Source organism: Schistocerca cancellata, chromosome 2, assembly GCF_023864275.1.
Source record: "Schistocerca cancellata isolate TAMUIC-IGC-003103 chromosome 2, iqSchCanc2.1, whole genome shotgun sequence".
In the NCBI taxonomy this organism is placed as follows: domain Eukaryota; kingdom Metazoa; phylum Arthropoda; class Insecta; order Orthoptera; family Acrididae; genus Schistocerca; species Schistocerca cancellata.
In genome coordinates this window covers 404,818,301-404,844,792 of record NC_064627.1, presented here as the reverse complement: position 1 = coordinate 404,844,792, position 26,492 = coordinate 404,818,301, and the positions used below count along the sequence as shown (strand labels likewise).

Genomic DNA, 26,492 nt, shown 5'->3' with positions numbered 1-26,492 from the left:
GCTATATGGCGAGTAGCACCTACACTTTTCATTATATGTTACATTTCATCCTGGATTGCCCATGTTAGATCAATCAATAATAACTAGTCAACATTGACACAATGTTCAAAGCTAAGCTATTTGTTTGTAATGTCAAACAGTAACCTCCACAGAACATTTAACTCAATAAGCTGTAGGTAATACAGCATAACTGAGAAAAAAGAAGTTTTGCAGGTAGTAAGTATGGCTATTGTATCTCACTGATAAATTTTCTGGAATAAGACTGTAAGATCTCAATGTGGTCAGCCTTATTTGCAAACTATGTATGTCTATGTGCTAGATGTCTGTTAAATCTGAACAGTATGAAAAGTTCATATGGGGTGTTTTGTTCTCTCTCAACAATAGTTCCATTCATATGTTCGGTGAAACCACTGTGGCTATATTATTCTTGTAGATAGCAAATCTTTTCACATTAGTGATATTCTCCAGATCAAGATCTCAACAACATATCAATTATTTTCTACTTCTTCTGTCAAACCAAAAGAAACAAAGTGCAGAACAAGACAAAAGATTTTATTTGAATGAGACTTATCCATGTTAAGGACTACTTAGGGGGCTACACTGGGAAATAGGGAGAAAATCTCTTAATACCAAAGGTGCAGCAGAGTAGTTACTAACTGTGTGTATTTTGAACATTTCACCTAATTTTCATGATCATAAAGCAGTGTCATCCATTTATCTGAATAATAAACTCTCATACATGATGGAAAAATTATGAATATTGTATGGAAAGAAAACTTCCAATCAGAAATTTGTTAAATTCATGAAGTCACAGAATCATATTTTCCTTTGTTTTCATAACCATTACAAGTAAGCACCTGCATATTTCCTCCCCATTCTTATCTAGCTAATCTAGTCCTCTGTCCATAATGTTCATGGTGTTGATTAGACATTTATTCCTGTGGTCTTCTTGGATACTTAGAAAAAGACCAACACGAAAGGAAGAAAAGAACACTTAATTTCTGACTTTGAGAAACGCAAAACAGAGTCAAAAAGCTAAAAAAAGAGATGTCAAATAGTACTGGGCAAAGCTGAGTTCAGAAACATATATAAAAGGAATTTGAAGAACCATTTCCAGAAAAGTCATTTTGTGCACTTTAACTGTCTCATGCAGAGCTCTCAATGCACTCATTTCTTTTACTAATATTAGCTGAATCAACAGTTTTCCTTCTCCTACATTCTGGTTTTAAGGAACAAACTACTGAGCTAGACATTTTTCATCTTTACTTTTTTGTTTCTGTAGTTGTTCCAGCTGGCAAAGTTGGTGTATAGGGTACTAGATTCCCTCAGAAATTTTTTTGTGAATTCTGATCATAACAAAGCCAGTGAATGAATTACTCAAAGAAAACAGGGGACTAGCTCTCAGATTGAATTCAGACTAGATTTTATGCTGAATATGCTGTGAAACCAGCCCATTTCTCATAGTATGTCACTCCAATAACAACTGCCAATAACTGAAATCAGTCTCTTTCTGAATGCCTTGTCTTGACTAATGCTGGACAGTGATAACTGATCTTCTACAGACATGGCCATAGTGGCAATACAATTTTATGCAGTGTTGTTTTCAACAACATTTTGTAATGCTTGGCAATAAGGAAAGGGTTTGTTAACAACCTGTCTGCTGCCACACATAATTAAACCCCACCCCTTCTCACTTTCCTTTCACTCTCTGCTGAGCTCAATCCAATGGACATATTATGGTCAACAGTGTTATGTGTCTTCTCTCCACGAGACACTACAATAATGTCTGGAATCTAATTCCATCCAGTAATCAGGAATGTTGTGCTATCACTACTCTTCCCCTTGTTGGGCAAATGCTGATGATGGAAAATTTCAGTTACTACCAATATTCAAACTAATTACCTCCAAGTTAGGTATCATCACACTGGACATGTAAATGACCCCAGTTAGGTAGATATTTAATTCCAGTAGCACTTTTTTATGTGTGTAACGATGCTACAGTATTGTTTTCAAAGATCTCAATACCATTCCTGACAAATATGAAATTTCTGGTGCTTGCCAGATAGGCAATACAGAAAATTATATATAAAACATTATGAGGAATGGAGGTAAGAAAAAGGAGGAATGGGGGTAAGAAGTGAAGTAATTTTGCAGCCCTTGATTATTTCTCCATATTAGGCTTGAAAATGCGCAGAGGAAGTATCTCTTACCTTCATTAACACAATTTTTGCCAGAAGCATCCAAAATTAATGCGTCTGGGCACACACACTCAAAATCCAACTTCTTTTTGTAGTCAAAAACACAACTGTGTGAGCAGCCACCATTATTAAGTTGGCAAGAATCCAGAACATCTACAAAGGAAAGAGAGCCAGATTAACGACTGTATGGAATTGTTGAAAACGAAGCAAAAGCCACAGAGTATAAATTATGGTAATTCAATTAAAATCTAACAGCTTGTGTAGTACAAAACAAAAACAAGTTTAGCTCTGCTGTTCAAAGATAAATATGTTTCACTAACATTATAACTAGAATAAAAGACTAATATGTTCATTTTATTACAAAAGTTCAGCCATATTGGTATTTAGTAGTCTGAAAACGGCCAGAATGTGGCCAAAGATACAAACAAATCTTGCAATATGCATCCTGTAATTGTCACTATAAATAAATTTTTTATACCGATTGTGGAAATGATCTACCTCTAAATCTACATTTATACTCCACAAGCCACCCAACAGTGTGTGGCAGAGGGCACTTTACATGCCACTGTCATTACCTCCCTTTCCTGTTCCAGTCGCATATGTTTCACGGGAAGAACAACTGCTGGAAAGCCTCCATGCGCACTCAAATCTCTCTAATTTTACATTTGTGATCTCCTCAGGAGGTATAAATAGGGGGAAGCAATATATATTCAATACCTCATCCAGAAACGCACCCTCTCGAAACCTGGACAGCAAGCTACACCGCGATGCAGAGCGCCTCTCTTGCAGAGTCTGCCACTTTAGTTTGCTAAACATCACCGTAACACTATCACGCTTACCAAATAACCCTGTGACAAAACACGCCTCTCTTCTTTGGACCTTCTCTATCTCCTCTGTCAACCCGACCTGGTACGGATCCCACACTGATGAGCAATACTCAAGTATAGGTTGAACAAGTTTTTTGTAAGCCACCTCCTTTGTTGATGGACTACATTTTCTAAAGACTCTCCCAATGAATCTCAACCTGGCACCCACCTTACCAACAATTAATTTTATATGATCATTCCACTTCAGATCATTCCGTACGCATACTCCCAGATATTTTACAGAAGTCACTGCTACCAGTGTTTGTTCTGCTATCATATAATCATACAATAAAGGATCCTTCTTTCTATGTATTCGCAATACACTACATTTGTCTATGTTAAGGGTCAGTTGCTACTCCCTGTACCAAATGCCTATCCGCTGCAGATCTTCCTGCATTTCGCTGAAATTTTCTAATGCTGCAACTTCTCTGTACGCTACAGCATCATCCACGAAAAGCCACATAGAACTTATGACACTATCTACTAGGTCATTTATATATATTGTGAAAAGCAATGGTCCCATAACACTCCCCTGAGGCATGCCAGAGGTTGCGTCTGTAGACATCTCTCCCTTGAGAACAACATGCTGTGTTCTGTTTGCTAAAAACTCTTCAATACAGCCACACAGCTGGTCTATGCCATGCTGAATGAGCCGACTAACTCAGACCATAGAATCACATTGAAAAAGCAAAAACGCAAATAATGGTGGATAAAATGATACAAAAAGAGAGAAAAATGAAAATAAAAGTTAATTTTCAAGTTTCTAAAAACTACAGGGAAGACAGCTGAGGGAAGTTAAATTAAACAATAGTCAAGATACAATATGAAACAGCAATACAGTCAGAGCAGTGTATCAAGAAATAAAGAAAAAACATTGGATGAGAATAGGATACAAAAATGTTGTTTAGCAACTTAAGATCTGACCTGTCCTGGTCTCTCTCTTGGTTCATACACATACATTATAATTACCTCACAATTTTTGAACTCGGCTATTTGTTTTACTGGTTCCTTCCTTCCACTCCTACAATTATTGCTGTTTTTATACTGCTTGTCATTTAGTTTTCAATAACACAACCTTTGAGTTTAGAAGCTCAATCTTAACAATTACTTATGAGTAGTTCATCACCAATGAAACACAATTTTCTCCCTGTTTAGCATGGAAACCTTCCTCATTATCTCATATTTACAATGCTGGATCTTCAAATAACTTACAGAGTGTTCACGAGCACTGTAAACAAATATCCATACGTATACTTACAATTAGCTCGAATAGAGCCCATAGGGATGTGAAACTGATCTAATGTTCCTCCATTGGTGGCCAAATGTTTTTCCAGTCTTTCTCGGACTTCAGTCAATTTAAGTGGTGGGCGAGATGCTTTTATTCCATCCTTAAACTGCCATCCTATTCGGAACTTGACAACAATACTACCTGGACTGAAAAATTATAAGCATGTTGGAATTATCTGTGATAATCTTACCTTCAATTTAGTATTGTTTTATAAAATTGCTTTTTTACTTACGAGAAGCTGAGGACCTTCACTAAAAGCTCTGCAGCTCCATATTCACGTTCTTGAAGAGTAAACAGAGCATGCAACAGCTGAAAGAAATGAAAATCATCAGCTTATGGTCATAATTACAATAATGATTTACATTACAAAAACTACTTGGACAAACTGAAAATGTACTCACTTTTTCCTCAAGTTGATTTGCCAGATTATTATATTCATCTGAATTTTTATCACTATATTCTTGTTTGAAGTCCATGTCATCTATTTTTAGCTCCCCATCCAGAGTTCTTGGAACTATAAAAAAGATAATTACTGGAATAAGTCTCTCCTAGGATTCTTCTTGACACCGAAAGATTAGGCAGTGTTGAGATTCATGACTGTTCTTGCTTTCTCTTCTCAATAACTCTTCTCTGACAATGATCACCAAACATATGTACTGAAATCTACTGGTTAGAAAAATGTCGATTGGTACAATACTTGAGACTACACCACAGAATTTCAACAATTAGGTTCCTGATACTTCAAAAGGCAATGGTCTTCGGAATTTTGGATTTTGATATGATAGCTGATGACTATATTACTGAGGAACAGTTTCCATTCACAAGCCCATGTTAGACCCATGTAAGCTGTTCTCAGAGCACATGCTGAGGGACTAAAAATTTACATCATCCCATGAAGTATGGCCAAGTACTACAATGAAAATCCAACAACATTTTTCATCTTCTTCTTTTTTTCCATAACAAGAATAATATAGCTTTAAAGTAAGTATTATGAATGTTATTCTGGCAAATGGAGTAGACTTGTTATTTGAGTAACCTTTATGAATGTTTTCAATACTTCACTGTTGGACTTATCTTTCTGCAATTATTGCACATTGCAGTTGCATGCGTGAGCTGCATGCGTGACATAGTTGTGCCCAAAGCTACCATTGTTGTGCGAAACTGTTATGAAGGACTCTACCACATATTGTTATCTCCACACAGATGTGAGGAATATATTATGCTATGTGCTTACAATATTTTATAGTGAAGTACGAAAAAGAGGCAGCTTGATAATGTCCATGGAGGGGGCAGGGCAAACTTAGCTAAGGTTTAACTCATGAAATAAATTGGTTACTTCAAAATAAAACAATCTGCACAGGAAAATGATTTCCCTCAAGAAAGCCACAGTAGCTGTCAACTCACTCATATGAAAGACTAATGATTGTAGTATTGAATAACTGTAAATAAACAAGGTGAATCCAATAGCTATGTAACAAATGAGTTGTATTTTTTGAGGGAAACTGATGAAGTTTGAAAGTCACAGAAAGTAAATCATTACAATAAATAAAATTGATTACATTTTGACAGTTTTGTGATGCAAAGCATATACTAAAGTTACTTGAAAATAAACTTACCATAGAGACCACTCATGTCAGTAGTTGGCAATTTATCAGGTATACTTGGGAACAGTGGTGGTGGTGTGTACGATGATGATATTTGCCCTTCAGTTGTTGTTTCTAATGTTTTACTCCCTGTTGCACCTAACTGCCTACTGCTTACACTTGTATCACCAATAATGGGCTCTTCTTGTGCAAGAATAACTCCAGCTGAAATTTAAGGCATGAAATCTTTTAAAAATAGTAGACCTACTTCATTCTAAATGCAACAGTATAGATTGTAGTTTAAACATGCTGCTACAGTATTTTCAGCAACTCAAAACAAGTCCTCTTGTGTAATATTACATAGCTGAAAAGTCATCACATGCATAAAGTAAGGAAGTAAAAATTTAAATACTTACTGCCTGCTAAAACAGCAATTAATATTGCAACGGCCAATAAAATAAAGGCAATTCCCCAACAGATGCATCGTTTCCATGACTGAGATCTCCTTTTGTCTTTTGTGACATAGAGCTTCTCACCTCTGAAATTGAATAGGCTTTTTAGTATCCTGTGATCCAATAGTTTCTTTACTGTGACTGCCAACACAAAAATGAGTCAAATTTTAACTATTTTAGTGTTTACACTAATAGTAAAATTTGGACTAGGTAGTTTTTGATAACACATTTTAAAAGACACATTGATATATAAAGCCTAAAAAGTAACTGATCATGGATCAGTCAAAGGTAGCAGTTGTTAAGTGTGTTTAGCAGTTCATATAAATACAGACCAATGAACCATTTCTACAATTTCAAATAAATGTGGATCATAAAAGTTGTTTTTTTTTCCTTAGTTATCTTCTACATTACATTTCTCTTTTGTTTTGGGATGAGTCTTGAAGACAATGGGTTTTCACCCCATCAATTTCTGTATGCAGTAATTTCATAACAGATTCATACATTCGAGAGGCTTCTTTCTCAATAATTGATGACATTTGTGTTGGTTATTTGATACTTCAAATTTTACTGTGTTTACGTGTTACTGGCATTTGTTTCTTCAGTGCTGGTGGCCATATATTGTTAAGTCACATTCTGTTGTGGTCCCAGTCATTCTTTTCCTAACTGGCATTTTTATTTTTCAGGTCTTTTTTACACTGGTAATAGCACAATTTGGTACAGATACTTTAGTGAAGATACAGAGTCTATCCTCATACACTTCATTATTATGTATTATTTTCATTATGGCTGACTTCTCTTTTCATGTAAGCAGCAATTCCCATCATATTAATTAGTCTTATATTAACAATTCTTTTAGTTCAAACTGCTACAGCATCCTACAATGGCAATAACCACTGGAAATAATGATGCCTCTCTTATGAAAAAAATCTTGGTACTCTCACTTTTATTCTGTTTTGTGTAAATAGTGACCTTATATCTTTTGTTAAAAGAAACCTTCACAGTCCTGACAGTTACCTCAATAATATTTATAAAACAACAAGTGTTCATTGAGAATATTAATGCCTACTGACTTGCTGTGGATGTACATCATATACAATACTTCTGCCCTCCCCCCCTCTCCCACATTTTTACAAAGTGCCCAATAACTCTACATTTCTTCATGAGTACAAGTCACAAAATTTTTACCTAATGTACTCCTACACGACAAATAATAGTCTTTACTTTTTTAAATTTGACTCAAAAAAGCCTCGCTCATATAATGCAAGAATTCTGTCGCTCATACAATGCAAGAGTTCTGAAGACCAGGTATTGTTATCTTTCTTGTCTCCTATACTTTTACTAGTGTTCACTTGTAAAATAATGTTAAAATGATAGTATGCACTGTTTAAGAATTAAAGATGAAGACAATACAGTAACCATCTAAAGAACCAATAGCTTATACAGCTGATCAACAAAAAATAAGATAACTTTCTTTCACCGCCACATGAAGAATAAAATGTAAAGTAGCACAACCACAAATGAAAGCATCTCCAGTAAGAAGAGAGAAAAAGAAGAAAAACATGTTAGTGAGGATCAGTGTAACATAGAAGATTTTATTAAAAGTTAAACTAGAAAAAGACAATCAAAAATTAAATATGCTGGACAGATAGGGAATAAAGACTGTACTTACTAAATACACACTGTATTTTGACTAATAAAAATAAACAACAAATCAAAATTATTCTTTACTTTCTGGAAGAAAAGGTTTACAGGGCAGCCAAATGAAAACATGACTTGTGAAAAAAGTGAGTAAATTGTTTAGTATTTTGAAATTAATTGCCATAGATGTTAATACAGTTATCCCACTGTGAGAAAATATGGTCAAAGCCTTGATGGAAGAATATTTGCAGCTGCCTATGGAACCCAGGTATGCACTTCTTCATCCAAAGCAAATTGAAGGCCATGAATGTCTTTCTTCAGGGCTTCAAAAAAATGGATCTCACTTGGGGAGATATTGGGACTGTATGGAGGATGTGTAAGGGCTTCCCAGTGAAACTTCTACAGTGTATTTGAAATAATCTTGGCAACATGTTTGTGAGCATTATCCTGCAACAGAATGGCGCTGCTTTGAGTACACTGCAGAAATTTTGCTGCAGTGACCTTATACATTCTCCATACAGACCCTGTCTTGCCCCATGCAATTTCCTTATTTCTGGAGCCCTCAAGAAAGAAATTGTGGCCGTTGATTTGCTTTGGATGAAAAGGTTCACACATGGATACAATCACAGTTCTGTTGGCAATCGCAAACATTTTTCCATAATGGCATTGACCATCTTGTCTCACAATGGAATAAGAGTATGAACAGTTATGACAATCACTTTTGAAATAATAAACAGTTTACTTACTTTTTTCCCATGTGTCTTGCTCTCATCTGACTGCCCCTTATACATTCTTCAAGTCAAAACAAAACAGGAAAAGATGTAAAAGAACATGAAAATGAATTCTGGATCATGAATGAAGAGACATGCACACACAAAATGTGAAAACTATGAAGAAAATATTATTTCTGAATGGTAGTTGAGACAAGAAAATAAAGTATACACAATGAAGGTGCCATAAAAAAGAAATAAAATAAAAAAGAACCTTCAAACATTGAACTTTGCAACATGCATTCATCCATTAATTGTCTGTGTCTGTGAATTAGACTATATTACTTACATTCGAAATACAAAGCATTTACAACAAATACATCCCTAATGATTATGCTTGAGAATGAAAATATGCCCGTGCCTCATCTCATTTTAGACTGCAAGGACAATGAGAACATATTTAAAAAAAACTCTTGGAGTGACAATATTCAGTATATTTTACAAGTTTTGAGGATAAGAGTGTGCATTCTTCAGGAAGTACAGTACTACTAATAGTGGAAATTTCATGATTATTCCCATGCAGTTAATAAATAGCACAGGTATCCAGATATTGTACTGTTATTCATAATGCAGTAAAGTGTTTTATGTAAGAAATGTTCAAAATAATAATTGAGTAGATTTGCACACACAATGTTTTTCAGATGACATTGAAAGCAAGTTATAAATGTAAACAGTTATCTTTGCTGGGAGTGATACACAGCAGTTTAATTACTTTATGATTGTGTTCAATAAAATAAATGTTGTTGTACTACAACAGAGTCTATGCAGTCTGCATTTGTTTATGTTTCCTATGTTTCCAGTTAAATAAAAATGTAAACTATTCTGTTTTTTTAGTTCATTATGCACTCTACTTATAAGTGAAAGCAAAATATTTTACACAGCTGACAGCAATACACAAACATTAACACATGAAGCACAACATTAATGGTCAGTTTGAGGACACTGTAAGGACTAGGGAAAGGATAATAAGTGAAAGAGGTCAACCAAACTGCACCCAACCATATACAGGCAGCGTGCACTCAGCAGTTTATTCCCTCTACCCAGAAATTTAAATTAAAAGCAGAGACTCTTTGCTTATGCACTCTGTCAGAATCTCTGACCTCTCAGACATTTGCATCCATTCACGATAGTTGATGACCCCTTCCACAGGCGGGCTAACAGACAGGCCCGATCGATCCACCCCGGAACCGGGCACCTCCGGCTTGGGGAGCAGGAAGGTAATTCGCGACCGAGGTGGGTCTTCGGGAGTCCTTGCACTGTGAAGAAAGTATTGCGTGCAACTGACTAAACACAACAGACAGTGCAGGAAAGGTAAAGGGTTTCCAGATGTACCATGCATGTGTTAAGTGCCTTCTACATTTAGCATGTATTTACAGACCTTTTTTTTTTTTATAAAATCACTTTTATTACTCTGCAATCAAGATTTGCTATGACAGTATTAGAGTTACAGGAAACTAGAAGAATAAAGTATAGTACTTACATTGATTACAGAACACAGTGTACTAGAACCATTCAAAAATTACATTTTTTCAAATTATTGACGATATAATTTGATGAAGTGCAAAACTGTATCGTCAGAGAAAAGCTATACAAATAAAGTCTATTACATGCAGTTAAAGTATTCAGCAGAAATCAGTATGAGTGAAGTGATACACACTCGTTACATTAATACACCATTTCTTTTTACTCCTTTTTTCCAAAATGTCTACAGTTAACTGTGCTTAATATGTACATGTTAACAGTTTTAAGATTACAACTTTCATAGCAAAAATGATGCATGTATAAGTGTTTCAATTCATGCAAGTCCCATTATAAAATTAGAATAGCATTCCAGATTTCAGTACATGAAGGTGATGAAAAGATTCCGGCATCACTGTTGTTATTGGCACTCTCCTTATTTTCAACAAAAACCTTTTTCTACAAACAATTGAAAACTCTTAAAAACAGCAATAATACAGGTGAACACCACCATACACTAACTAGTTGCACTGCAATTCACTTGTCACTTCTGTCCAGTAGGGTCTGGTTAAGAACAGAAGCATTGTTTACCAGATAACCGAGATGAAAAACCACTGGTAAATTGGAACGATTTTGAACTCAAAAGTAGTCAAATAGTAAAATGTTTACTTGCTTGTCATATTTAACAGACATTAATGATGACTGATAGCTATCCAAAACGAATTCAAAATAAATTCACTGTCTGAGAGTGTCTTGACATCAGCTGTGTTAGGTACAGATATAGAAACCTATTATATCTATGTCAGTGAAATATTGCACTTGACAGTTCATGTTATGTTAAGTTAGGTTGGCTATAGTGCAATAGCGACACTGCAACAGCTGACTCTACACACACACATATACACACACACACACACACATACACACACACAGCAGACAATATGGATTTCCTTTCCATCTAGTAAATGTAAGCTACTGAACAATGACAGTGTATGTAAGAATTCATTTTTGAGTTGCTACCACAATGACAGCAAATAAACAACCTTCCTGCAGACCCTACAGTGGAAACACTTTTCACCACCAATCTTACCAATCAGACTCAACCTAAGATCAATACTGAACTCTCCTTCAACATGCAAACTAACCTTACATCCACAGAAAGAACCACAATCCACTATCTCGAAACTGCTTCTGACCTTATAATCCTACCTGCTGGCAAAGGCTCCACCACTATTGTTTTGAACTGCAAGTATTACACTAGCTGTCAAATTCATCTACCTACAAACCCTGCCACATTGACCCCATTCCAGAAATCCAGTAGGATCTACAGTCTCTGTGCAAATCCTTGGGCCCATCCCACAACTGCTCCCCAGAGTCCATCTCTCTCCTCATTCCTACCACTCCATGCATCCCTGTCCCACATTTCCTACAAACCAATCCAGGGTACAGCTATGAACACGTGAATGGCACCATCCTATGCCAACCTATTCATGGGCCATCTAGAGGAAGCTTTCATAAATCCCCAGAATCCCAAAACCCTCACCTGGTTCAGATTCACTGATGCCATCTTTGTAATCTGAATTGAGGGTGAGGACACACACCTCAACACCTTCTCCCCCACTCCGTTCACCTTGTGCTACCAAACGCAACAAACCACCTTCCTCAATGTTGATATCCACCTCAAAGGTGCATACATCAGTACCTCCATCCGTATCAAACCTACCAACCACCAGACGGTGTAACACTGTGCCAAGATGTGCTGGCCGTGCACGGCACAGTGTTACACCGTCTGGGTTATCTGGATACTTCCCACTAACACCAACCTGTCAGAACTCCGGAGATGGGAACTTGCCCTTCAGTATATCCTCTCTTCTGGTTATCCGCCAAGCCTCAAACTCCGCTAATTTCAAGTTGCTGCCGCTCATACCTCACCCGTCTTTCAACAACATCTTTGCCTCTGTACTTCTGCCTCAACTGACATCTCTACCGAAACTCTTTGCCTTTACAAATGTCTGCTTGTGACTGTGTATGTGCAGAAGGATATGTGTGTGTGTGTGTGTGTGCAAGTGTATACCTGTCCTTTTTTCCCCCTAAGGTAAGTCTTTCCGCTCCCGGGATTGGAATGACTCCTTACTCTCTCCCTTAAAACCCACATCCTTTCGTGTTTCCCTCTCCTTCCCTGATGAAGCAACCGTTGGTTGCAAAAGCTTGAATTTTGTGTGTATGTTTGTGTGTCTATTGACCTGCCAGTGCTTTCGTTTGGTAAGTCATCATCTTTGTTTTTAGATATTTTTCCCACATGGAATGTTTCCCTCTATATATATATATATATATATATATATATATATATATATATATATATATATATATATATATATATATATATGTTTAAAAAGAAAGATGATGAGACTTACCAAACAAAAGCGCTGGCAGGTCGATAGACACACAAACAAACACAAACATACACACAAAATCTAGCTTTCGCAACCAATGGTTGCCTCGTCAGGAAAGAGGGAAGGAGAGGGAAAGACAAAAGGATTTGGGTTTTAAGGGAGAGGGTAAGGAGTCATTCCAATCCCGGGAGCGGAAAGACTTACCTTAGGGGGAAAAAAGGACAGGTAAGTCTTTCCGCTCCCGGGATTGGAATGACTCCTTACCCTCTCCCTTAAAACCCAAATCCTTTTGTCTTTCCCTCTCCTTCCCTCTTTCCTGACGAGGCAACCATTGGTTGCGAAAGCTAGATTTTGTGTGTATGTTTGTGTTTGTTTGTGTGTCTATCGACCTGCCAGCGCTTTTGTTTGGTAAGTCTCATCATCTTTCTTTTAAACATATTTTTCCCACGTGGAACGTTTCCCTCTATTATATTCATCATATATATATATATATTTGTGTTTGTTTGTGTGTCTATCGACCTGTCAACGCTTTTGTTTGGTAAGTCTCTTTATATATATATACAGGGTGTTTCAAAAATGACCGGTATATTTGAAACGGCAATAAAAACTAAACGAGCAGCGATAGAAATACACCGTTTGTTGCAATATGCTTGGGACAACAGTACATTTTCAGGCAGACAAACTTTCGAAATTACAGTAGTTACAATTTTCAACAACAGATGGCGCTGTGGTCTGGGAAACTCTGTAGTACGATATTTTCCACATATCCACCATGCGTAGCAATAATATGGCGTAGTCTCTGAATGAAATTACCCGAAACCTTTGACAACATGTCTGGCGGAATGGCTTCACATGCAGATGAAATGTACTGCTTCAGCTGTTCAATTGTTTCTGGCTGGCGGTACACCTGGTCTTTCAAGTGTCCCCACAGAAAGAAGTCACAGGGGTTCATGTCTGGCGAATAGGGAGGCCAATCCACGCCGCCTCCTGTATGTTTCGGATAGCCCAAAGCAATCACACGATCATCGAAATATTCATTCAGGAAATTAAAGACGTCGGCCATCCGATGTGGCCGGGCACCATCTTGCATGAACCACGAGGTGTTCGCAGTGTCGTCTAAGGCAGTTTGTACCGCCACAAATTCATGAAGAATGTCCAGATAGCATGATACAGTAATCGTTTCGGATCTGAAAAATGGGCCAATGATTCCTTTGGAAGAAATGGTGGCCCAGACCAGTACTTTTTGAGGATGCAGGGACGATGGGACTGCAACATGGGGCTTTTCGGTTCCCCATATGCGCCAGTTCTGTTTATTGACGAAGCCGTCCAGGTAAAAATAAGCTTCGTCAGTAAACCAAATGCTGCCCACATGCATATCGCCGTCATCAATCCTGTGCACTATATCGTTAGCGAATGTCTCTCGTGCAGCAATGGTAGCGGCGCTGAGGGGTTGCCGCGTTTGAATTTTGTATGGATAGAGGTGTCAACTCTGCCGCATGAGACGATACGTGGACGTTGGCGTCATTTGGACCGCAGCTGCAACACGGCGAATGGAAACCCGAGGCCGCTGTTGGATCACCTGCTGCACTAGCTGCACGTTGCCCTCTGTGGTTGCCGTACGCGGTCGCCCTACCTTTCCAGCACGTTCATCCGTCACGTTCCCAGTCCGTTGAAATTTTTCAAACAGATCCTTTATTGTATCGCTTTTCGGTCCTTTGGTTACATTAAACCTCCGTTGAAAACTTCGTCTTGTTGCAACAACACTGTGTTCTAGGCGGTGGAATTCCAACACCAGAAAAATCCTCTGTTCTAAGGAATAAACCATGTTGTCTACAGCACACTTGCACGTTGTGAACAGCACATGCTTACAGCAGAAAGACGACGTACAGAATGGCGCACCCACAGACTGCGTTGTCTTCTATATCTTTCACATCACTTGCAGCGCCATCTGTTGTTGAAAATTGTAATTGTAACTACTGTAATTTCGAAAGTTTGTCCGCCTGGAAATGTACTGTTGTCCCAAGCATATTGCAACAAACGGTGTATTTCTATCGCTGCTCGTTTAGTTTTTATTGCCGTTTCAAATATACTGGTCATTTTTGAAACACCCTGTATATATATATATATATGTATATATATATATATATATGATATGTTTATAATAGAAGGAAACATTCCATGAAGGAAAAATATACCTAAAAACAAAGATGATGTGACTTACCAAATGAAAGTGGTGGCAGGTCGACAGACACACAAACGAACACAAACATACACACAAAATTCAAGCTTTCGCAACAAACTGTTGCCTCATCAGGAAAGAGGGAAGGAGAGGGAAAGACGAAAGGATGTGGGTTTTAAGGGAGAGGGTAAGGAGTCATTCCAGTCCCGGGAGCGGAAAGACCTACCTTAGGGGGAAAAAAGGACGAGTATACACTCGCACACACACACATATCCATCCAATATATATATATATATATATATATTCCTTCATCGGGGAGGAAAGAGGGGAAAGAAAGGGAAGAAGGGAAAGGAGATTCAGTTACTCACAACCCAGGTTATGAAGCAACAGGGAAAGGAAAATAGGGAGGGTAGCAAGGATGGAGACATGGTTGTCAGAGGGAAGCCAAAGATATTCTACTCAGAATATCTTTGGCTTCCCTCTGACAACCATGCCTCCATCCTTGCTACCCTCCCTATTTTCCTTTCCCTGTTGCTTCATAACCTGGGTTGTGAGTAACTGAATCTCCTTTCCCTTCTTCCCTTTCTTTCCCCTCTTTCCTCCCTGATGAAGGAACATTTGTTCCGAAAGCTAGGAACGTAAATTTTTTCGGTTCTGTTTTATGTGTATCTATCGGCTGTACTGAGCTGAGGTAAGTACTGGCCAGCCCCTATATATATATATATATATATATATATATATATATATATTCATTTTGTAGCACACATCTTTCTGAAGAGTCTGATACATAAAACATATAACTTCAAGAAAATGGAAGACTTGTTATTTGGTCTTAAGTGTGCTAAAGTGCAGTGCCATGCGTGTTCACACAGCATTTTTCTAGCGTGTGTCACTGTATTTTGCACTGTGGAACCCAAATGTGTATATTTTGTAATGAATGCCATCAAACTATATTCAGGATAGTGGAAATTAAAATGTCCTGTGGTGACATTTATTCAGTCCTTGGCTCCTAGCATTTTGTTACTGTCTAATCTTGCTATAGCTTTACATGGTGTGCTTTCCTCTCTGTGAAAGAATCTATTACCTCTTCAAAATTTGTCAAACGTTTTGCTACATGAAAAATCGAAATGTCGTTTTCTAATACAGAAAAAGCTGTTAATACAAATAGTACCCAAGACTGGTGTGTTTTCTCCATCTGATTTTGTCTATTTTGTCACTGTCTACTAGGTAAAATAAAATAGGCCTTTCTAATATTGCATCGATTGTAACACACACCAAATATGTGGTACTGTTTTGGTAATAACGGTAATTTTATAATAGGGCAGAATATAATTCATGAAATACCAATATGAAATGCCTATTTGGCCTACTAAAAGCAAAAAGCTTGATGTTAGGAAATAGTTTCACATTTCATTCATGTGCTACAGTTTCTCAAGCATGTGATCGAAAAGTAGTAGTATGAAATTTTTGTATAAATTTGGAATCATTATATTCTTCCACAATTTGTGTGTTGTCCCATTTCTTCTCCTTCCTCATTCTAACAATCTTCTCATCGCTAATTCTGTAACTATTCCTACCACTGACAAAACTCATTCTCTGGTTAACTCCTACCAACCTGTCAGAATCACCGATTTAGTTATCCAGCGATTACTCTCCAGTTACGCATTATTACATGTTCGTATAATGCATCTTCCATGCTACTCCCAGAAGAGAACTTAAGTGGCTGCTAGCTGGGGACTGTACAACTTGCCCTTTCTAGTGTAGCGATCTGCCCAAAAATTTTCTGTCAAAATTTCAATTTCTTGGATACACCGAGAAGATAATACTTAATCTTTCTCACCTGTTATTCCTGCTAGTTGTTTATTTCCACTCTGGTAGTCTGAATCTATGGACTTCACAAGTAATTATAACATTGCTGGTCATTCACATACCCAATCAATCACATAAACAGACAGCAGTTGGCATTCACCCATTCGGCTTTATTCCGCTCAGCTCGTATAGCCCCATCCCCTTTTGTCTGCAGGAAAGTTTATTTCTAGATGGGTTCCCCTGGCAGAGGCATTACATATACTATGCACGTATTCAAATATCAATTTATGATTCCTTCAGAAATCAACTTATAATGTGTTCAAAAACCAATAGGGCATGTGCCAGGAGCTAGGCACTTTGTGAAAGAAGATTTTTTTTCCTCAAGAATAAGAATTTGCTGTCACAATATGCTCCTTTTCTAACAGGATTTTGGGTCCATCTAGCACTTTGTAAAGGAAACCCATACTTCTCAGCAAAATATTTAGTGATGTTTTACCACCCCTGAATGCACATTTTCTAACAGGATTTTGGGTCCCTAGTATTCGTAATGGAAACCGATACTTTTCAGTACAATTTTTAGTGATGTTTTCCCACCCCTGGAAATTTCACATTCTTTTAATGACACTATCAACTTTGCAATGTTATAATACTCTTTCCTGCTTTTGCAAGCATAAGTATGCCTGTGAACTGCATCAGTCTGGAAAGAAGCTAAGTTGGTGACAGGATAAAGCTGCTTTTTCTTCGTTCCAGGAGTTGCTAAAAATACATTATCTGATCCAGACATCTCGGTATCATTAAGCTCATGTCTACATCTCTCAACTTTTGCATGAACATCCCCTTATTTACTACCATTCTTGCATTAATTCGAAGAGTTATTGAGATGTGTTCCACTACTTTATCAGCAAGAACTGACAGCTGTCCATATTCTTTCTCCTGTTTGTAAAACTCACGAGTTCTCCATAGTAACTCCAGTGCCTGGCAGTTTAGTGGCACACCTGGACACAAAGGATTATCACTAGATGAACAAACTCTTTTCTGTGGGATTTTTCATGTATCAGAATTTTCTAAAGCAGAATTTAACACAAGCACACAGTAGAAATGAACCACAGTGCACACTGTTTACGTACACACAAAACAAATCCGGCAACACTGGAGTTTTGACGTCACAACCGAAAGCAATTTTATTGCACTGGGATGGGTTCATGTCCCATACCTGGCACCTCGGGCTTCCTGTTCTTCACTTGTTAAACTGTTATACTGCCAACTTGAAATGCATATATCAAGTACAAAGTTTCTACACCTTGGTTTAGTACTACGGTATAGGTACATACACAGTATGACATATGGAAATTTGGGTCAGTCTTGGAGGTAGGCACAGATAGCCAAAGTGGTTGAGGTGGGCAATAAGTGGGAAATCCAGATTCAAGTCCAGTCTGGCAAAAAAGGTACTATATCTATAGATGCCAAGATATTTGCAGTCAGTGAATCTATTTCGAAGTAAAATGTTTCTCCTGTTGTCATTCGAACAATGTGGCAAGAATTTCTGACAAGATGTTTAGCAGCTAAAAGACTCAATTAGTTGATATGACACCTGGTTACCTGTGATATTTTCTGTTATGTACTTGAAAAAATACAATCACTGGAGGAGCACAGGAGGCTTCATGAAGGCAACTATCTATAGGTACTGATTATGTGCACCACTCACCACTAGATGCGGGGGAGAGTGCCTGCGGTCAGTATTTCGTCACTAAGTCGTGAATAAAGGATGGATCACTGTCTTTGCATGTAAGTCCCAGTTTAGCTACTGCAGTCTCAGCAAAATATCTGGAGTGTATAAGAAACTGGAATCTGTTGTTATCCATCAAACATTCATAAAAGGAATGCCTTAATATAAGAGAGTGTTTGTATGTGGTCTGCTTAGATCTTGTAAAGCATATATGGGCTGCTTCTGATTCTACTGTTTGTAGTATTCCTTTTAGGCCTCCCCTATCCTTAGAAGAAAGCTCTGCAGACAGAATGGCACTCACTTCATAGAGACACAACACATCAACAGCCTTACACTTCACTGTGAGCGATGTATTCCTGCTCAGAATATCCACATTCAATACTAACAAAGCTTGTGTTATTCCAACCTGATTGTAGTATTCAAATAAAAGTTTGTTAGAGGGCCTATTTTACACAATGTCTATATAAATAGGTATTTTGTTTGAGAACAAATAGATTCTTTGAAACTTCCTGCGGAGTAAATGAGCCTGTGTGCCCATGAAAGGCACAACTGCCAGCTTTGTGTTCCAGTCCAGCACAAGGTTTAAATCTGCCAAGAAGTTTCAAATCAGTGCATATTCTGCTGCATAATGAAAATTCATTCTGAAATACATCCTTTTTATGTAACTGTGTTGGTATCTATTCTGTCTGTTATGGGTTGTGTTGTGAATACTGCTACTGGTATTCTAAATTAAAATGTTATAGCTTCTGAGTCAATCACAGTCTTTCCATTTGTACAATACACATGTTGGTAACCACACCATCATCAGTATATGAAATGCACTTATTGTGTTACTGCTCATAATAGAAATCAATCACAGTTTCTCACTGTAGTGAATAAATAATAATCTTGGAGTTGACACAAAACCTGCAGAATTTTCATTTGGAACCATGTTTTCATGTTTATACTTTTAGCCCAAAGGTGTGCCTTCCACCCATCATGTGTGGAAATAATTCACAGAGGTCTATTTAATGAACTAGGGCTTCTTAAACTGATATTGCTGTACATCTTTTAAAATTTTTGGTTAGCAGAATGAACTATTTAGAGAGGAGTAGCAGTGTCTATCCAATGAACATAAGGCTGAGTAACAATCTTTATATTGTATATGTAACCTTAGATCTGATCAAAACCCCAGTAAATCTCTGCATATTACATTTTAAACAGACTTTTGCAACAGCTGAATGCTTTTAGTCACAAACTGACAATTTTCATATCCAAGTTGAAAGCTTTCCTGCTGGTGCACTATTTCTGTTATTTGCAGAGGTATTTTAGATCCTCGTACTTGAATAATAGGAATGGAATTCACTGAACTGAATGGAGTAGTGGACAATACTGTTTGTATATTGGTATGTCATGTCCACTTGATTAGGTTATGGTGGTTGTAGCTCAACAGAATGGCTTAAAAAGGGAGAAAAAACATTTTGTGTCACTTTCGCTTGTCCCTAAATCCCGATTTGAATATTCTGTGGTTCTTTACAAACTATTCCATATGAATAGCATGGCTGTTTTCAATGTGATTTTAATTCTAGAATATGACACTTCAGGATTTTATAATTCAGAGTTTTTCCTCTTTTCTTAACAATTTCTGGATGTGTTGTGATGGACAATATGGCAGATTTCATCAACTTTGGTACATAACTGTTTTAATTATTGTTACACTGAAGAGCCAAAGAAACTGGTATGCCTGCCTAATGTCATGTAGGACCCCCACGAGCATGCAGAAGTGCTGCAACATGATGTGGCATGGACTAAACTAATGTCTGAAGTAGTGCTGGAGGGAACTGACACCATGAATCCTGCAGGGCTGTCCATAAATCTGTAAGACCACGAGGGGGTGGAGATCTCTTCTGAACAGCATGTTGCAAGCATCCCAGATATGCTCAATAATGTTCATGTCTGGGGAGTTTGGTGGACAGTGGAAGCGTTTAAACTAACAAGAGTGTTCATGGAGCCACTCTGTAGCAATTCTGGATGTGTGGGGCGTCATATTATCCTGCTGTAATTACCTAAGCCCATCAGAATGCACAATGGACATGAATGGATGCAGATGATCAGACAGGATACTTATGTATGTGTCACCTGTCAAGAGTCATATCTAGACGTATCAGGGGTCCCATGTCATTCCAATTTCACATGCCCCACATCATTAAAGAGCATCCATCTGCTTGAACATGCAAGGTCCATCTGCTAACATGCAAGGTCCATAGATTCATGAAGTTGTCTCTATACCCATACATGTCCATCCGCTCAATAAAATTTGAAACAAGGCTTGTCTGACCAGGCAACATGTTTCCAGTCATCAACAGGCCAGTGTTAGTGTTGATGGGCCCAGGCGAGGCCTTTGCTTCGTGTTGTGCAGTCATCAAGGGTACGCAAGTGGGTCTTCAGCTCCAAAAGCCAATATCGATGATGTTTGGTTGAATGGTACTCACACTGACACTTACTGATGGGCCCAGCATTGAAACCTGTAGCAATTTGCAGAAGGGTTGCACTTCTGTCATGTTGAACGATTCTCTTCAGTAATCGTTGGTCCTGTTCTTGCAGGATCTTTTTCCAGCCCCAGCGATGTCAGAGACTTGATGTTTTACGAGATTCCTGATATTCACGCTACACTCATGAAATGTTCATACAGGAGAATCCTCACTTCATCGCTATCATGGAGATGCTGTGTCCCATCGCTCGTGGGCCGATTATAACATCACGTTCAAACTCACTTAAATCTTGATAACCTGTCGTTGTAGCAGCAGTAACCAATCAAACAACTGCGCCAGATATGTGTTGTCTTATATAGGCACTGCTGACTGCAGCACCATATTCTGCTTGTTTACACATCTCTTTATTTTAATATGCATACCTATGCCAGTTTCTTTGGTGCTTCAGTTTATTTTTCAATTTTTCTTTGAATTACAGAAATCAATATAGCACGTTGATTACCAAATATACATATATGAAAGCTTATGTCTAAAATCATTTAAATATTTCATTTTATATTTTTAATCCTGACTTTTTACACATCTTGAATGCCCAAGGAGAACAAATTTGTACTAGTACACTAATGGGGATCACAATAATACTAAAAATTTCTTACTTAAGCTCCGTGGCACACAACAGAGAGTGAAATAATTATTGCATGCGAATGGAAGGGCTGTCAGAAGAAGACCATGAGTATGCTACTTTTTGCGAAGAAGAAGAAGAAGAAGAAGAAGAAGAAGAAGCCTTGCCTCTAAATCAAGCAATCTACACATTTCTGTTGCTTGTGAAATAGTAAGATTGAAGTCAATACTGCAACTTACCATTATAAAATTTCTTTTATCTTAAACTGCAGAAACCAGCTGAAAGCTTACCTCATGTACTTTCGATGCTCATTGACAGGTACAAAGTACTCATCATATGGATCGTTTGCATAGGACTCTGCTGCTATGTCTGGCAGGTCATCTCCTCCTTCTTTCTTGATAGGAAGGCTACCAGCTGTTGCAGTATCAGCATCTCCATTGCCAGTAAATGGGTTCATATTCACAAGCTCTAGATTCACAGCTTCAGCAGCCACCTCTTTGTCTTTCGCACTTTTCCTGCGCTCCATGCTGTTCAGCTGCACCTAAAAAAAAAAAAAAGGTAAAAAAGTAAATAATAATAATAATAAGGAGAATATAAGATGGATGATAAGATGAACATCAACAAAAGCAAAACAAGGATAATGGAATGTAGTTGAATTAAGTCGGGTGATGCTGTGGAATTAGATTAGGAAATGAGACACTTAAAGGAGTTTTGCTATTTGGGGAGCAAAATAACTGATGATAGTCGAAGTAGAGAGGATATAAAATGTAGACTTGCAATGGCGAGGAAAGCGTTTCTGAAGAAGAGAAATTTGTTAACACTGAGTATAGATTTAAGTGTCAGGAAGCCATTTATGAAAGTATTTGTATGGAAGTGAAACATGGATGATAAATAGTTTGGACAAGAAGAGAATAGAAGCTTTCGAAATGTGGTGCTACAGAAGAATGCTCAAGATTAGATGAGTAGATCACAGAACTAATGAGGAGGTATCCAATAGAATTGGGGAGAAGAGGAGTATGTGGCACAACTTGACAAGAAGAAGGGACCGGTTGGTAGGAGATGTGTTGAGGCATCAAGGGATCACAAATTTAGCATTGGAGGGCAGTGTCTAGGGTAAAAATCGTAGAGGGAGACCAAGAGACGAATAGACTCAGCAGATTAAGAAGGATGTAGGTTGCGGTAAGTACTGGGAGTTGAAGAAGCTTGCACAGGATGGAGTAGCACGGAGAGCTGCATCAAACCAGTCTCAGGACTGAAGACCACAACAACAACAACAACAATTGATAGTTTCCTGTATATGGGAAAAGTAATATAGCGAGAGGACAATGTCTGAAATGATTGGGCTTCATTTGGAAATGCATTAATTTAAGCGCAAAAGTGGTGATTGCAACTACCTCCCTCAAAATAAATTCTGGACCACAGTACAACAGTTAACCCAACTCTTCCACTTTAGCTACTTTTATCTAACTTTATTTCCTTAATACATTTAGAAACACCAAGTATAATAACCCACAGGAATGTGATCTTTGGGTAGAGAATTAGTGTATCTCTGGATTTGTTGCTACAATTTTGACTAAGATAAGATTTATTACAGGAAAGTCGTATAACATTGACCTGTTAAAACTGAAAGAAAATTTAATAAAAGAGGAATAATAGAGTGGTAAATAAGTAACTCTTTTGTAAGTAAGCCAAATATGTAATACCTATTTCAGCATATAAAAGTAATAATCAGATGAGTATGTATTAAAAGAAAGATATAAGTAGTCATACATAAAATTCAAATTGCTTAAGGTAATTTTGATTCTCCATTGACTATGTTTAGTCTACTAATATAATTTATTCAGTGCTTCAAAATATTTAAAAGTGAACAAGGAAGTGTCAGGGCACACTTTAGGGGTGTTGTACAGGCCATATCAAATGAGTTAGAAGACTGGAAAGAAAAGCCCATGCGCAAAAATCACAGAAGACAGCTATGAAAATGTGTGATGCTGGCCCTTTCCCTTGAATGTCAACCTCATAATCTGTGCCAAGAAATGAGATGTGTGCCCTTACCTCGGTAAGAGTACCGACGACTCCTGGTGGCTGCTGCACAGTGGTGTTGAGGAATGGCCCGCCATTTACGCCATTGAGGTGGTGCTCATTGAAGCCACCGTTGGTCAGCTGCTGCAGCTGTGGTTGAGGTGGTGGTGGAGCAGGCCGGTGTGGTTCTGCACCAGATGTTGAAGTCGGCGTTGTGGCGCGGCCGCTGGCACTGCCATCATCATCCACGAAGCCCGGGTTGGAGACGCCACCTGAGCCCTTGGTGTCCACCTCGTCCTGAGACATATTGATAACCAATAGCGAGAAAAGTCTATGCGCGTCCTATCGAGTCGTCGTATGGCTTTTTTCAACTATGCAATATTGTTACCAAATGTTTATAAATATAGATCAGTGTGGATGCAGTACACGATATCATAAAAATAATGTAATTCTGGTTTTGCCACGTAGTCTACTCATAGTGAATTTAGGAGGTGAATGGATTACATCTGCAATTTTGATGACATGATAGCTCACAGTAAATATCTGGTATTGCAGGTTCATTACTGTATTTTGTTATAAGGGAACCATGGTATCCATTAGAATGTTTACATAATTATGATTTATTTTGTTTGTTACCCCAATGATCTTTGTTTCTGTGAAAACATCTTCACAGATGTTAAAAAGACTGTAAAACACAATCACCAGAATAGAGCTGGCTTCTCACAGGCACTTATGTACATACGTAACAGTGTGAATGTAAGTGAAAACATGAAGAACAACATAAGTATCAGCTGTTCGAAAAGAAGTAAGTTGAGTATGTGACACAACCATCACTGTCAAACATTTCAAACTGTGAAGTTTTGCTTATCCTCATACCCACGTATTTTGATACAAGTATGAAAGCACGTCTGGCGATGACAGTAAAATTCAAAACCAAAAAAATTTTTCAGTAAAGTACACAAAATCAAACTGTGGGTGGTTGCAGCTGTACAGTACAAACATTCTGTTAGCAAAAGTGTGAGTGAATGGAAGAAGTTTGCAACCAGACAAAACAGATAGCACATGCCATCGACATTTACACTCTTTTGGAGATATTTTGAGTGCAACCTATATCTAAACTCCACAAGTCATATTATGGTGTAGTTGGAGGGTACTTCGTGTAGCACTCACTCCCCCCTCCCCCTTTTCCTGTGCCAATTGAAAATGGTACACGAGAAGTACAATTGTTGGTAAGCTCAAAAGTGAGCCTGAATCTCTCCAATTTTAAGTCCAGTCTCATTTCTCAAGATATCTGTAGGAGGAAGCAATATTTACTGGCAAGCTATTCTGTCACACGAAGTTTTTCTAGGCTATCTCTTTCATTGATGAACTACACTTCCTGAGGATTCCTCCAATGAATTTCAGTCTGGCATTAGTACCAAAACGCGGTGCAATTAACAAATAATGTGTGAGAAACCCATCACACTGAACTGTATGAGATTAATATCAGACTGGGTTAACATAACACAATTTAAGTAATGATACACAGCCCATTTCTCTCAAGGAGCACTGTGCCGCCTGTCCCCACACCCCATGGGATATATGGGAGAGCAAAAGGTCTGCTGATGAGCAACGGTAAGCTACCAGATCGTCTCCTCTTACTGGAAAGACATTCCACTTACTATTGCATGTTAGGGATTGTGGTTACTATAACATGTGGACTTCATGAGGATTCCTTCAATGAGTCTCATTCTAACACCTTCCTTCCCTGCGATTAGTGTTACGTGGTTAATGCACTTTATATAATCCCCATTTCCAGATATTTAAAGGATGTGACTGCTTCCAGTGGTTGTCCTGCAATCATGTAGTCATACAATAATGGATCCTTCTATCTATTTATGCAAAGAACATTACATTTGTTTATATTTAGGAAGAACTACCAATGCTCGAATGAAGAGCAGATCCTATGCAGGTTTTCCTGCATTTTGCAGATATTTTCTAAGGTCGCTGCTTCTCTGTATACAACAGGATCATCCGCGATACACTGTAAATGGCGGGAGGGAGGGGGGGTGGAGGGGGAGGGAGGGGTGGTAAGAAATCAAACGAAATGTAGTTAAATCTGCAATGAGCCACTGGAGACAGTACGCACCTCATACCAAAATACTCAGGAAATGTGCCTAAACGAAATTTCGTTGGTTCGCCCCAATGCTGGAGAGCAGACGGCACTTACTTGGTTGATCATCATAACGATGCTGGACCTCTTGGTGTCGATCGTTGGCGGCGGGGGCGGCGGCGTGCTGGGGGGCGGCGGGGGCGGGTCGTGGTGGCGCGGCAGAGAGGCAGTGCTGGTGCTGTTGCTGCTGCCGCCGCTCGAGCAGCTGAGCTCGTCTTGGGCCTCCATGGCGGCGAAGTGCTCACGGCCGTGCGCTCATCGGTGCTCTGCAACAGAAGCGAGCCAGCTCTCAGAAGACGCTGCCCCGCCCTTGCGACACGGCGCAGCCACGCCGCTAGGGTGCCGCAATGTCACAGCTACCGCGGTTTAAGCTGTCGCTATTGCGGGACTACGACGAGCACTTCCCGCCACAATGATGGAAAATGAAATTTGAAGACACTGAAGCAGTTGTGTAACAGTCACAAAGTTTGTTAGTCGACCACAATATTTTTGCACCTGGAAGTGAGTGTGCTTCTGTCGGCTTATCGCGAGTTTTTAACTGATATTTCACGAGGGCACGCTGAACCACTTGATAGTATATGCACAGCTGAACTGAAAACACTGACTGTGCGAAACTTTTCCATTAATCACCACTGTAAGGTCACAGTGTGTTTCCGATAGCGGCCACAGGAGGCAAAGTGCAAATAATATTTTGATTGTGCAGTAACTGCGTGCAGCAAGTATGTTGATGTGGCCATTTTCCGCAGCAATTACATATCCTTAACACTGTTTTATTGATTCAAACATCTTTTTATGACTGCACCCTTAATATTTATCTACGTTCCAGATGGCTTTCGCCTTTTATATTAAGGCGTATTCAATGGATTTA

The 26,492-nt window shown here is 38.4% G+C and overlaps 1 protein-coding gene across 1 annotated transcript in view; it reads right to left on the bottom strand.

The window, feature by feature from the left end:
• LOC126161849 (mucin-17-like) overlaps nucleotides 1–25,744 on the bottom strand; it is an 81,430-nt gene extending 55,686 nt beyond the window's left edge. The window contains exons 1-10 of the mRNA XM_049917955.1: nucleotides 25,682–25,744; nucleotides 23,506–23,769; nucleotides 21,744–21,994; nucleotides 9,896–10,051; nucleotides 6,352–6,473; nucleotides 5,969–6,160; nucleotides 4,754–4,866; nucleotides 4,585–4,661; nucleotides 4,323–4,498; nucleotides 2,211–2,351 (exon numbers count right to left, since the gene is read on the bottom strand). Coding sequence (XP_049773912.1) covers nucleotides 2,211–2,351; nucleotides 4,323–4,498; nucleotides 4,585–4,661; nucleotides 4,754–4,866; nucleotides 5,969–6,160; nucleotides 6,352–6,473; nucleotides 9,896–10,051; nucleotides 21,744–21,994; nucleotides 23,506–23,769; nucleotides 25,682–25,696 — 1,507 coding nt within the window. The 5' untranslated portion in view covers nucleotides 25,697–25,744. The remainder of the gene's footprint in view (nucleotides 1–2,210; nucleotides 2,352–4,322; nucleotides 4,499–4,584; nucleotides 4,662–4,753; nucleotides 4,867–5,968; nucleotides 6,161–6,351; nucleotides 6,474–9,895; nucleotides 10,052–21,743; nucleotides 21,995–23,505; nucleotides 23,770–25,681) is intronic.
• Nucleotides 25,745–26,492: the final 748 nt, after the last annotated feature.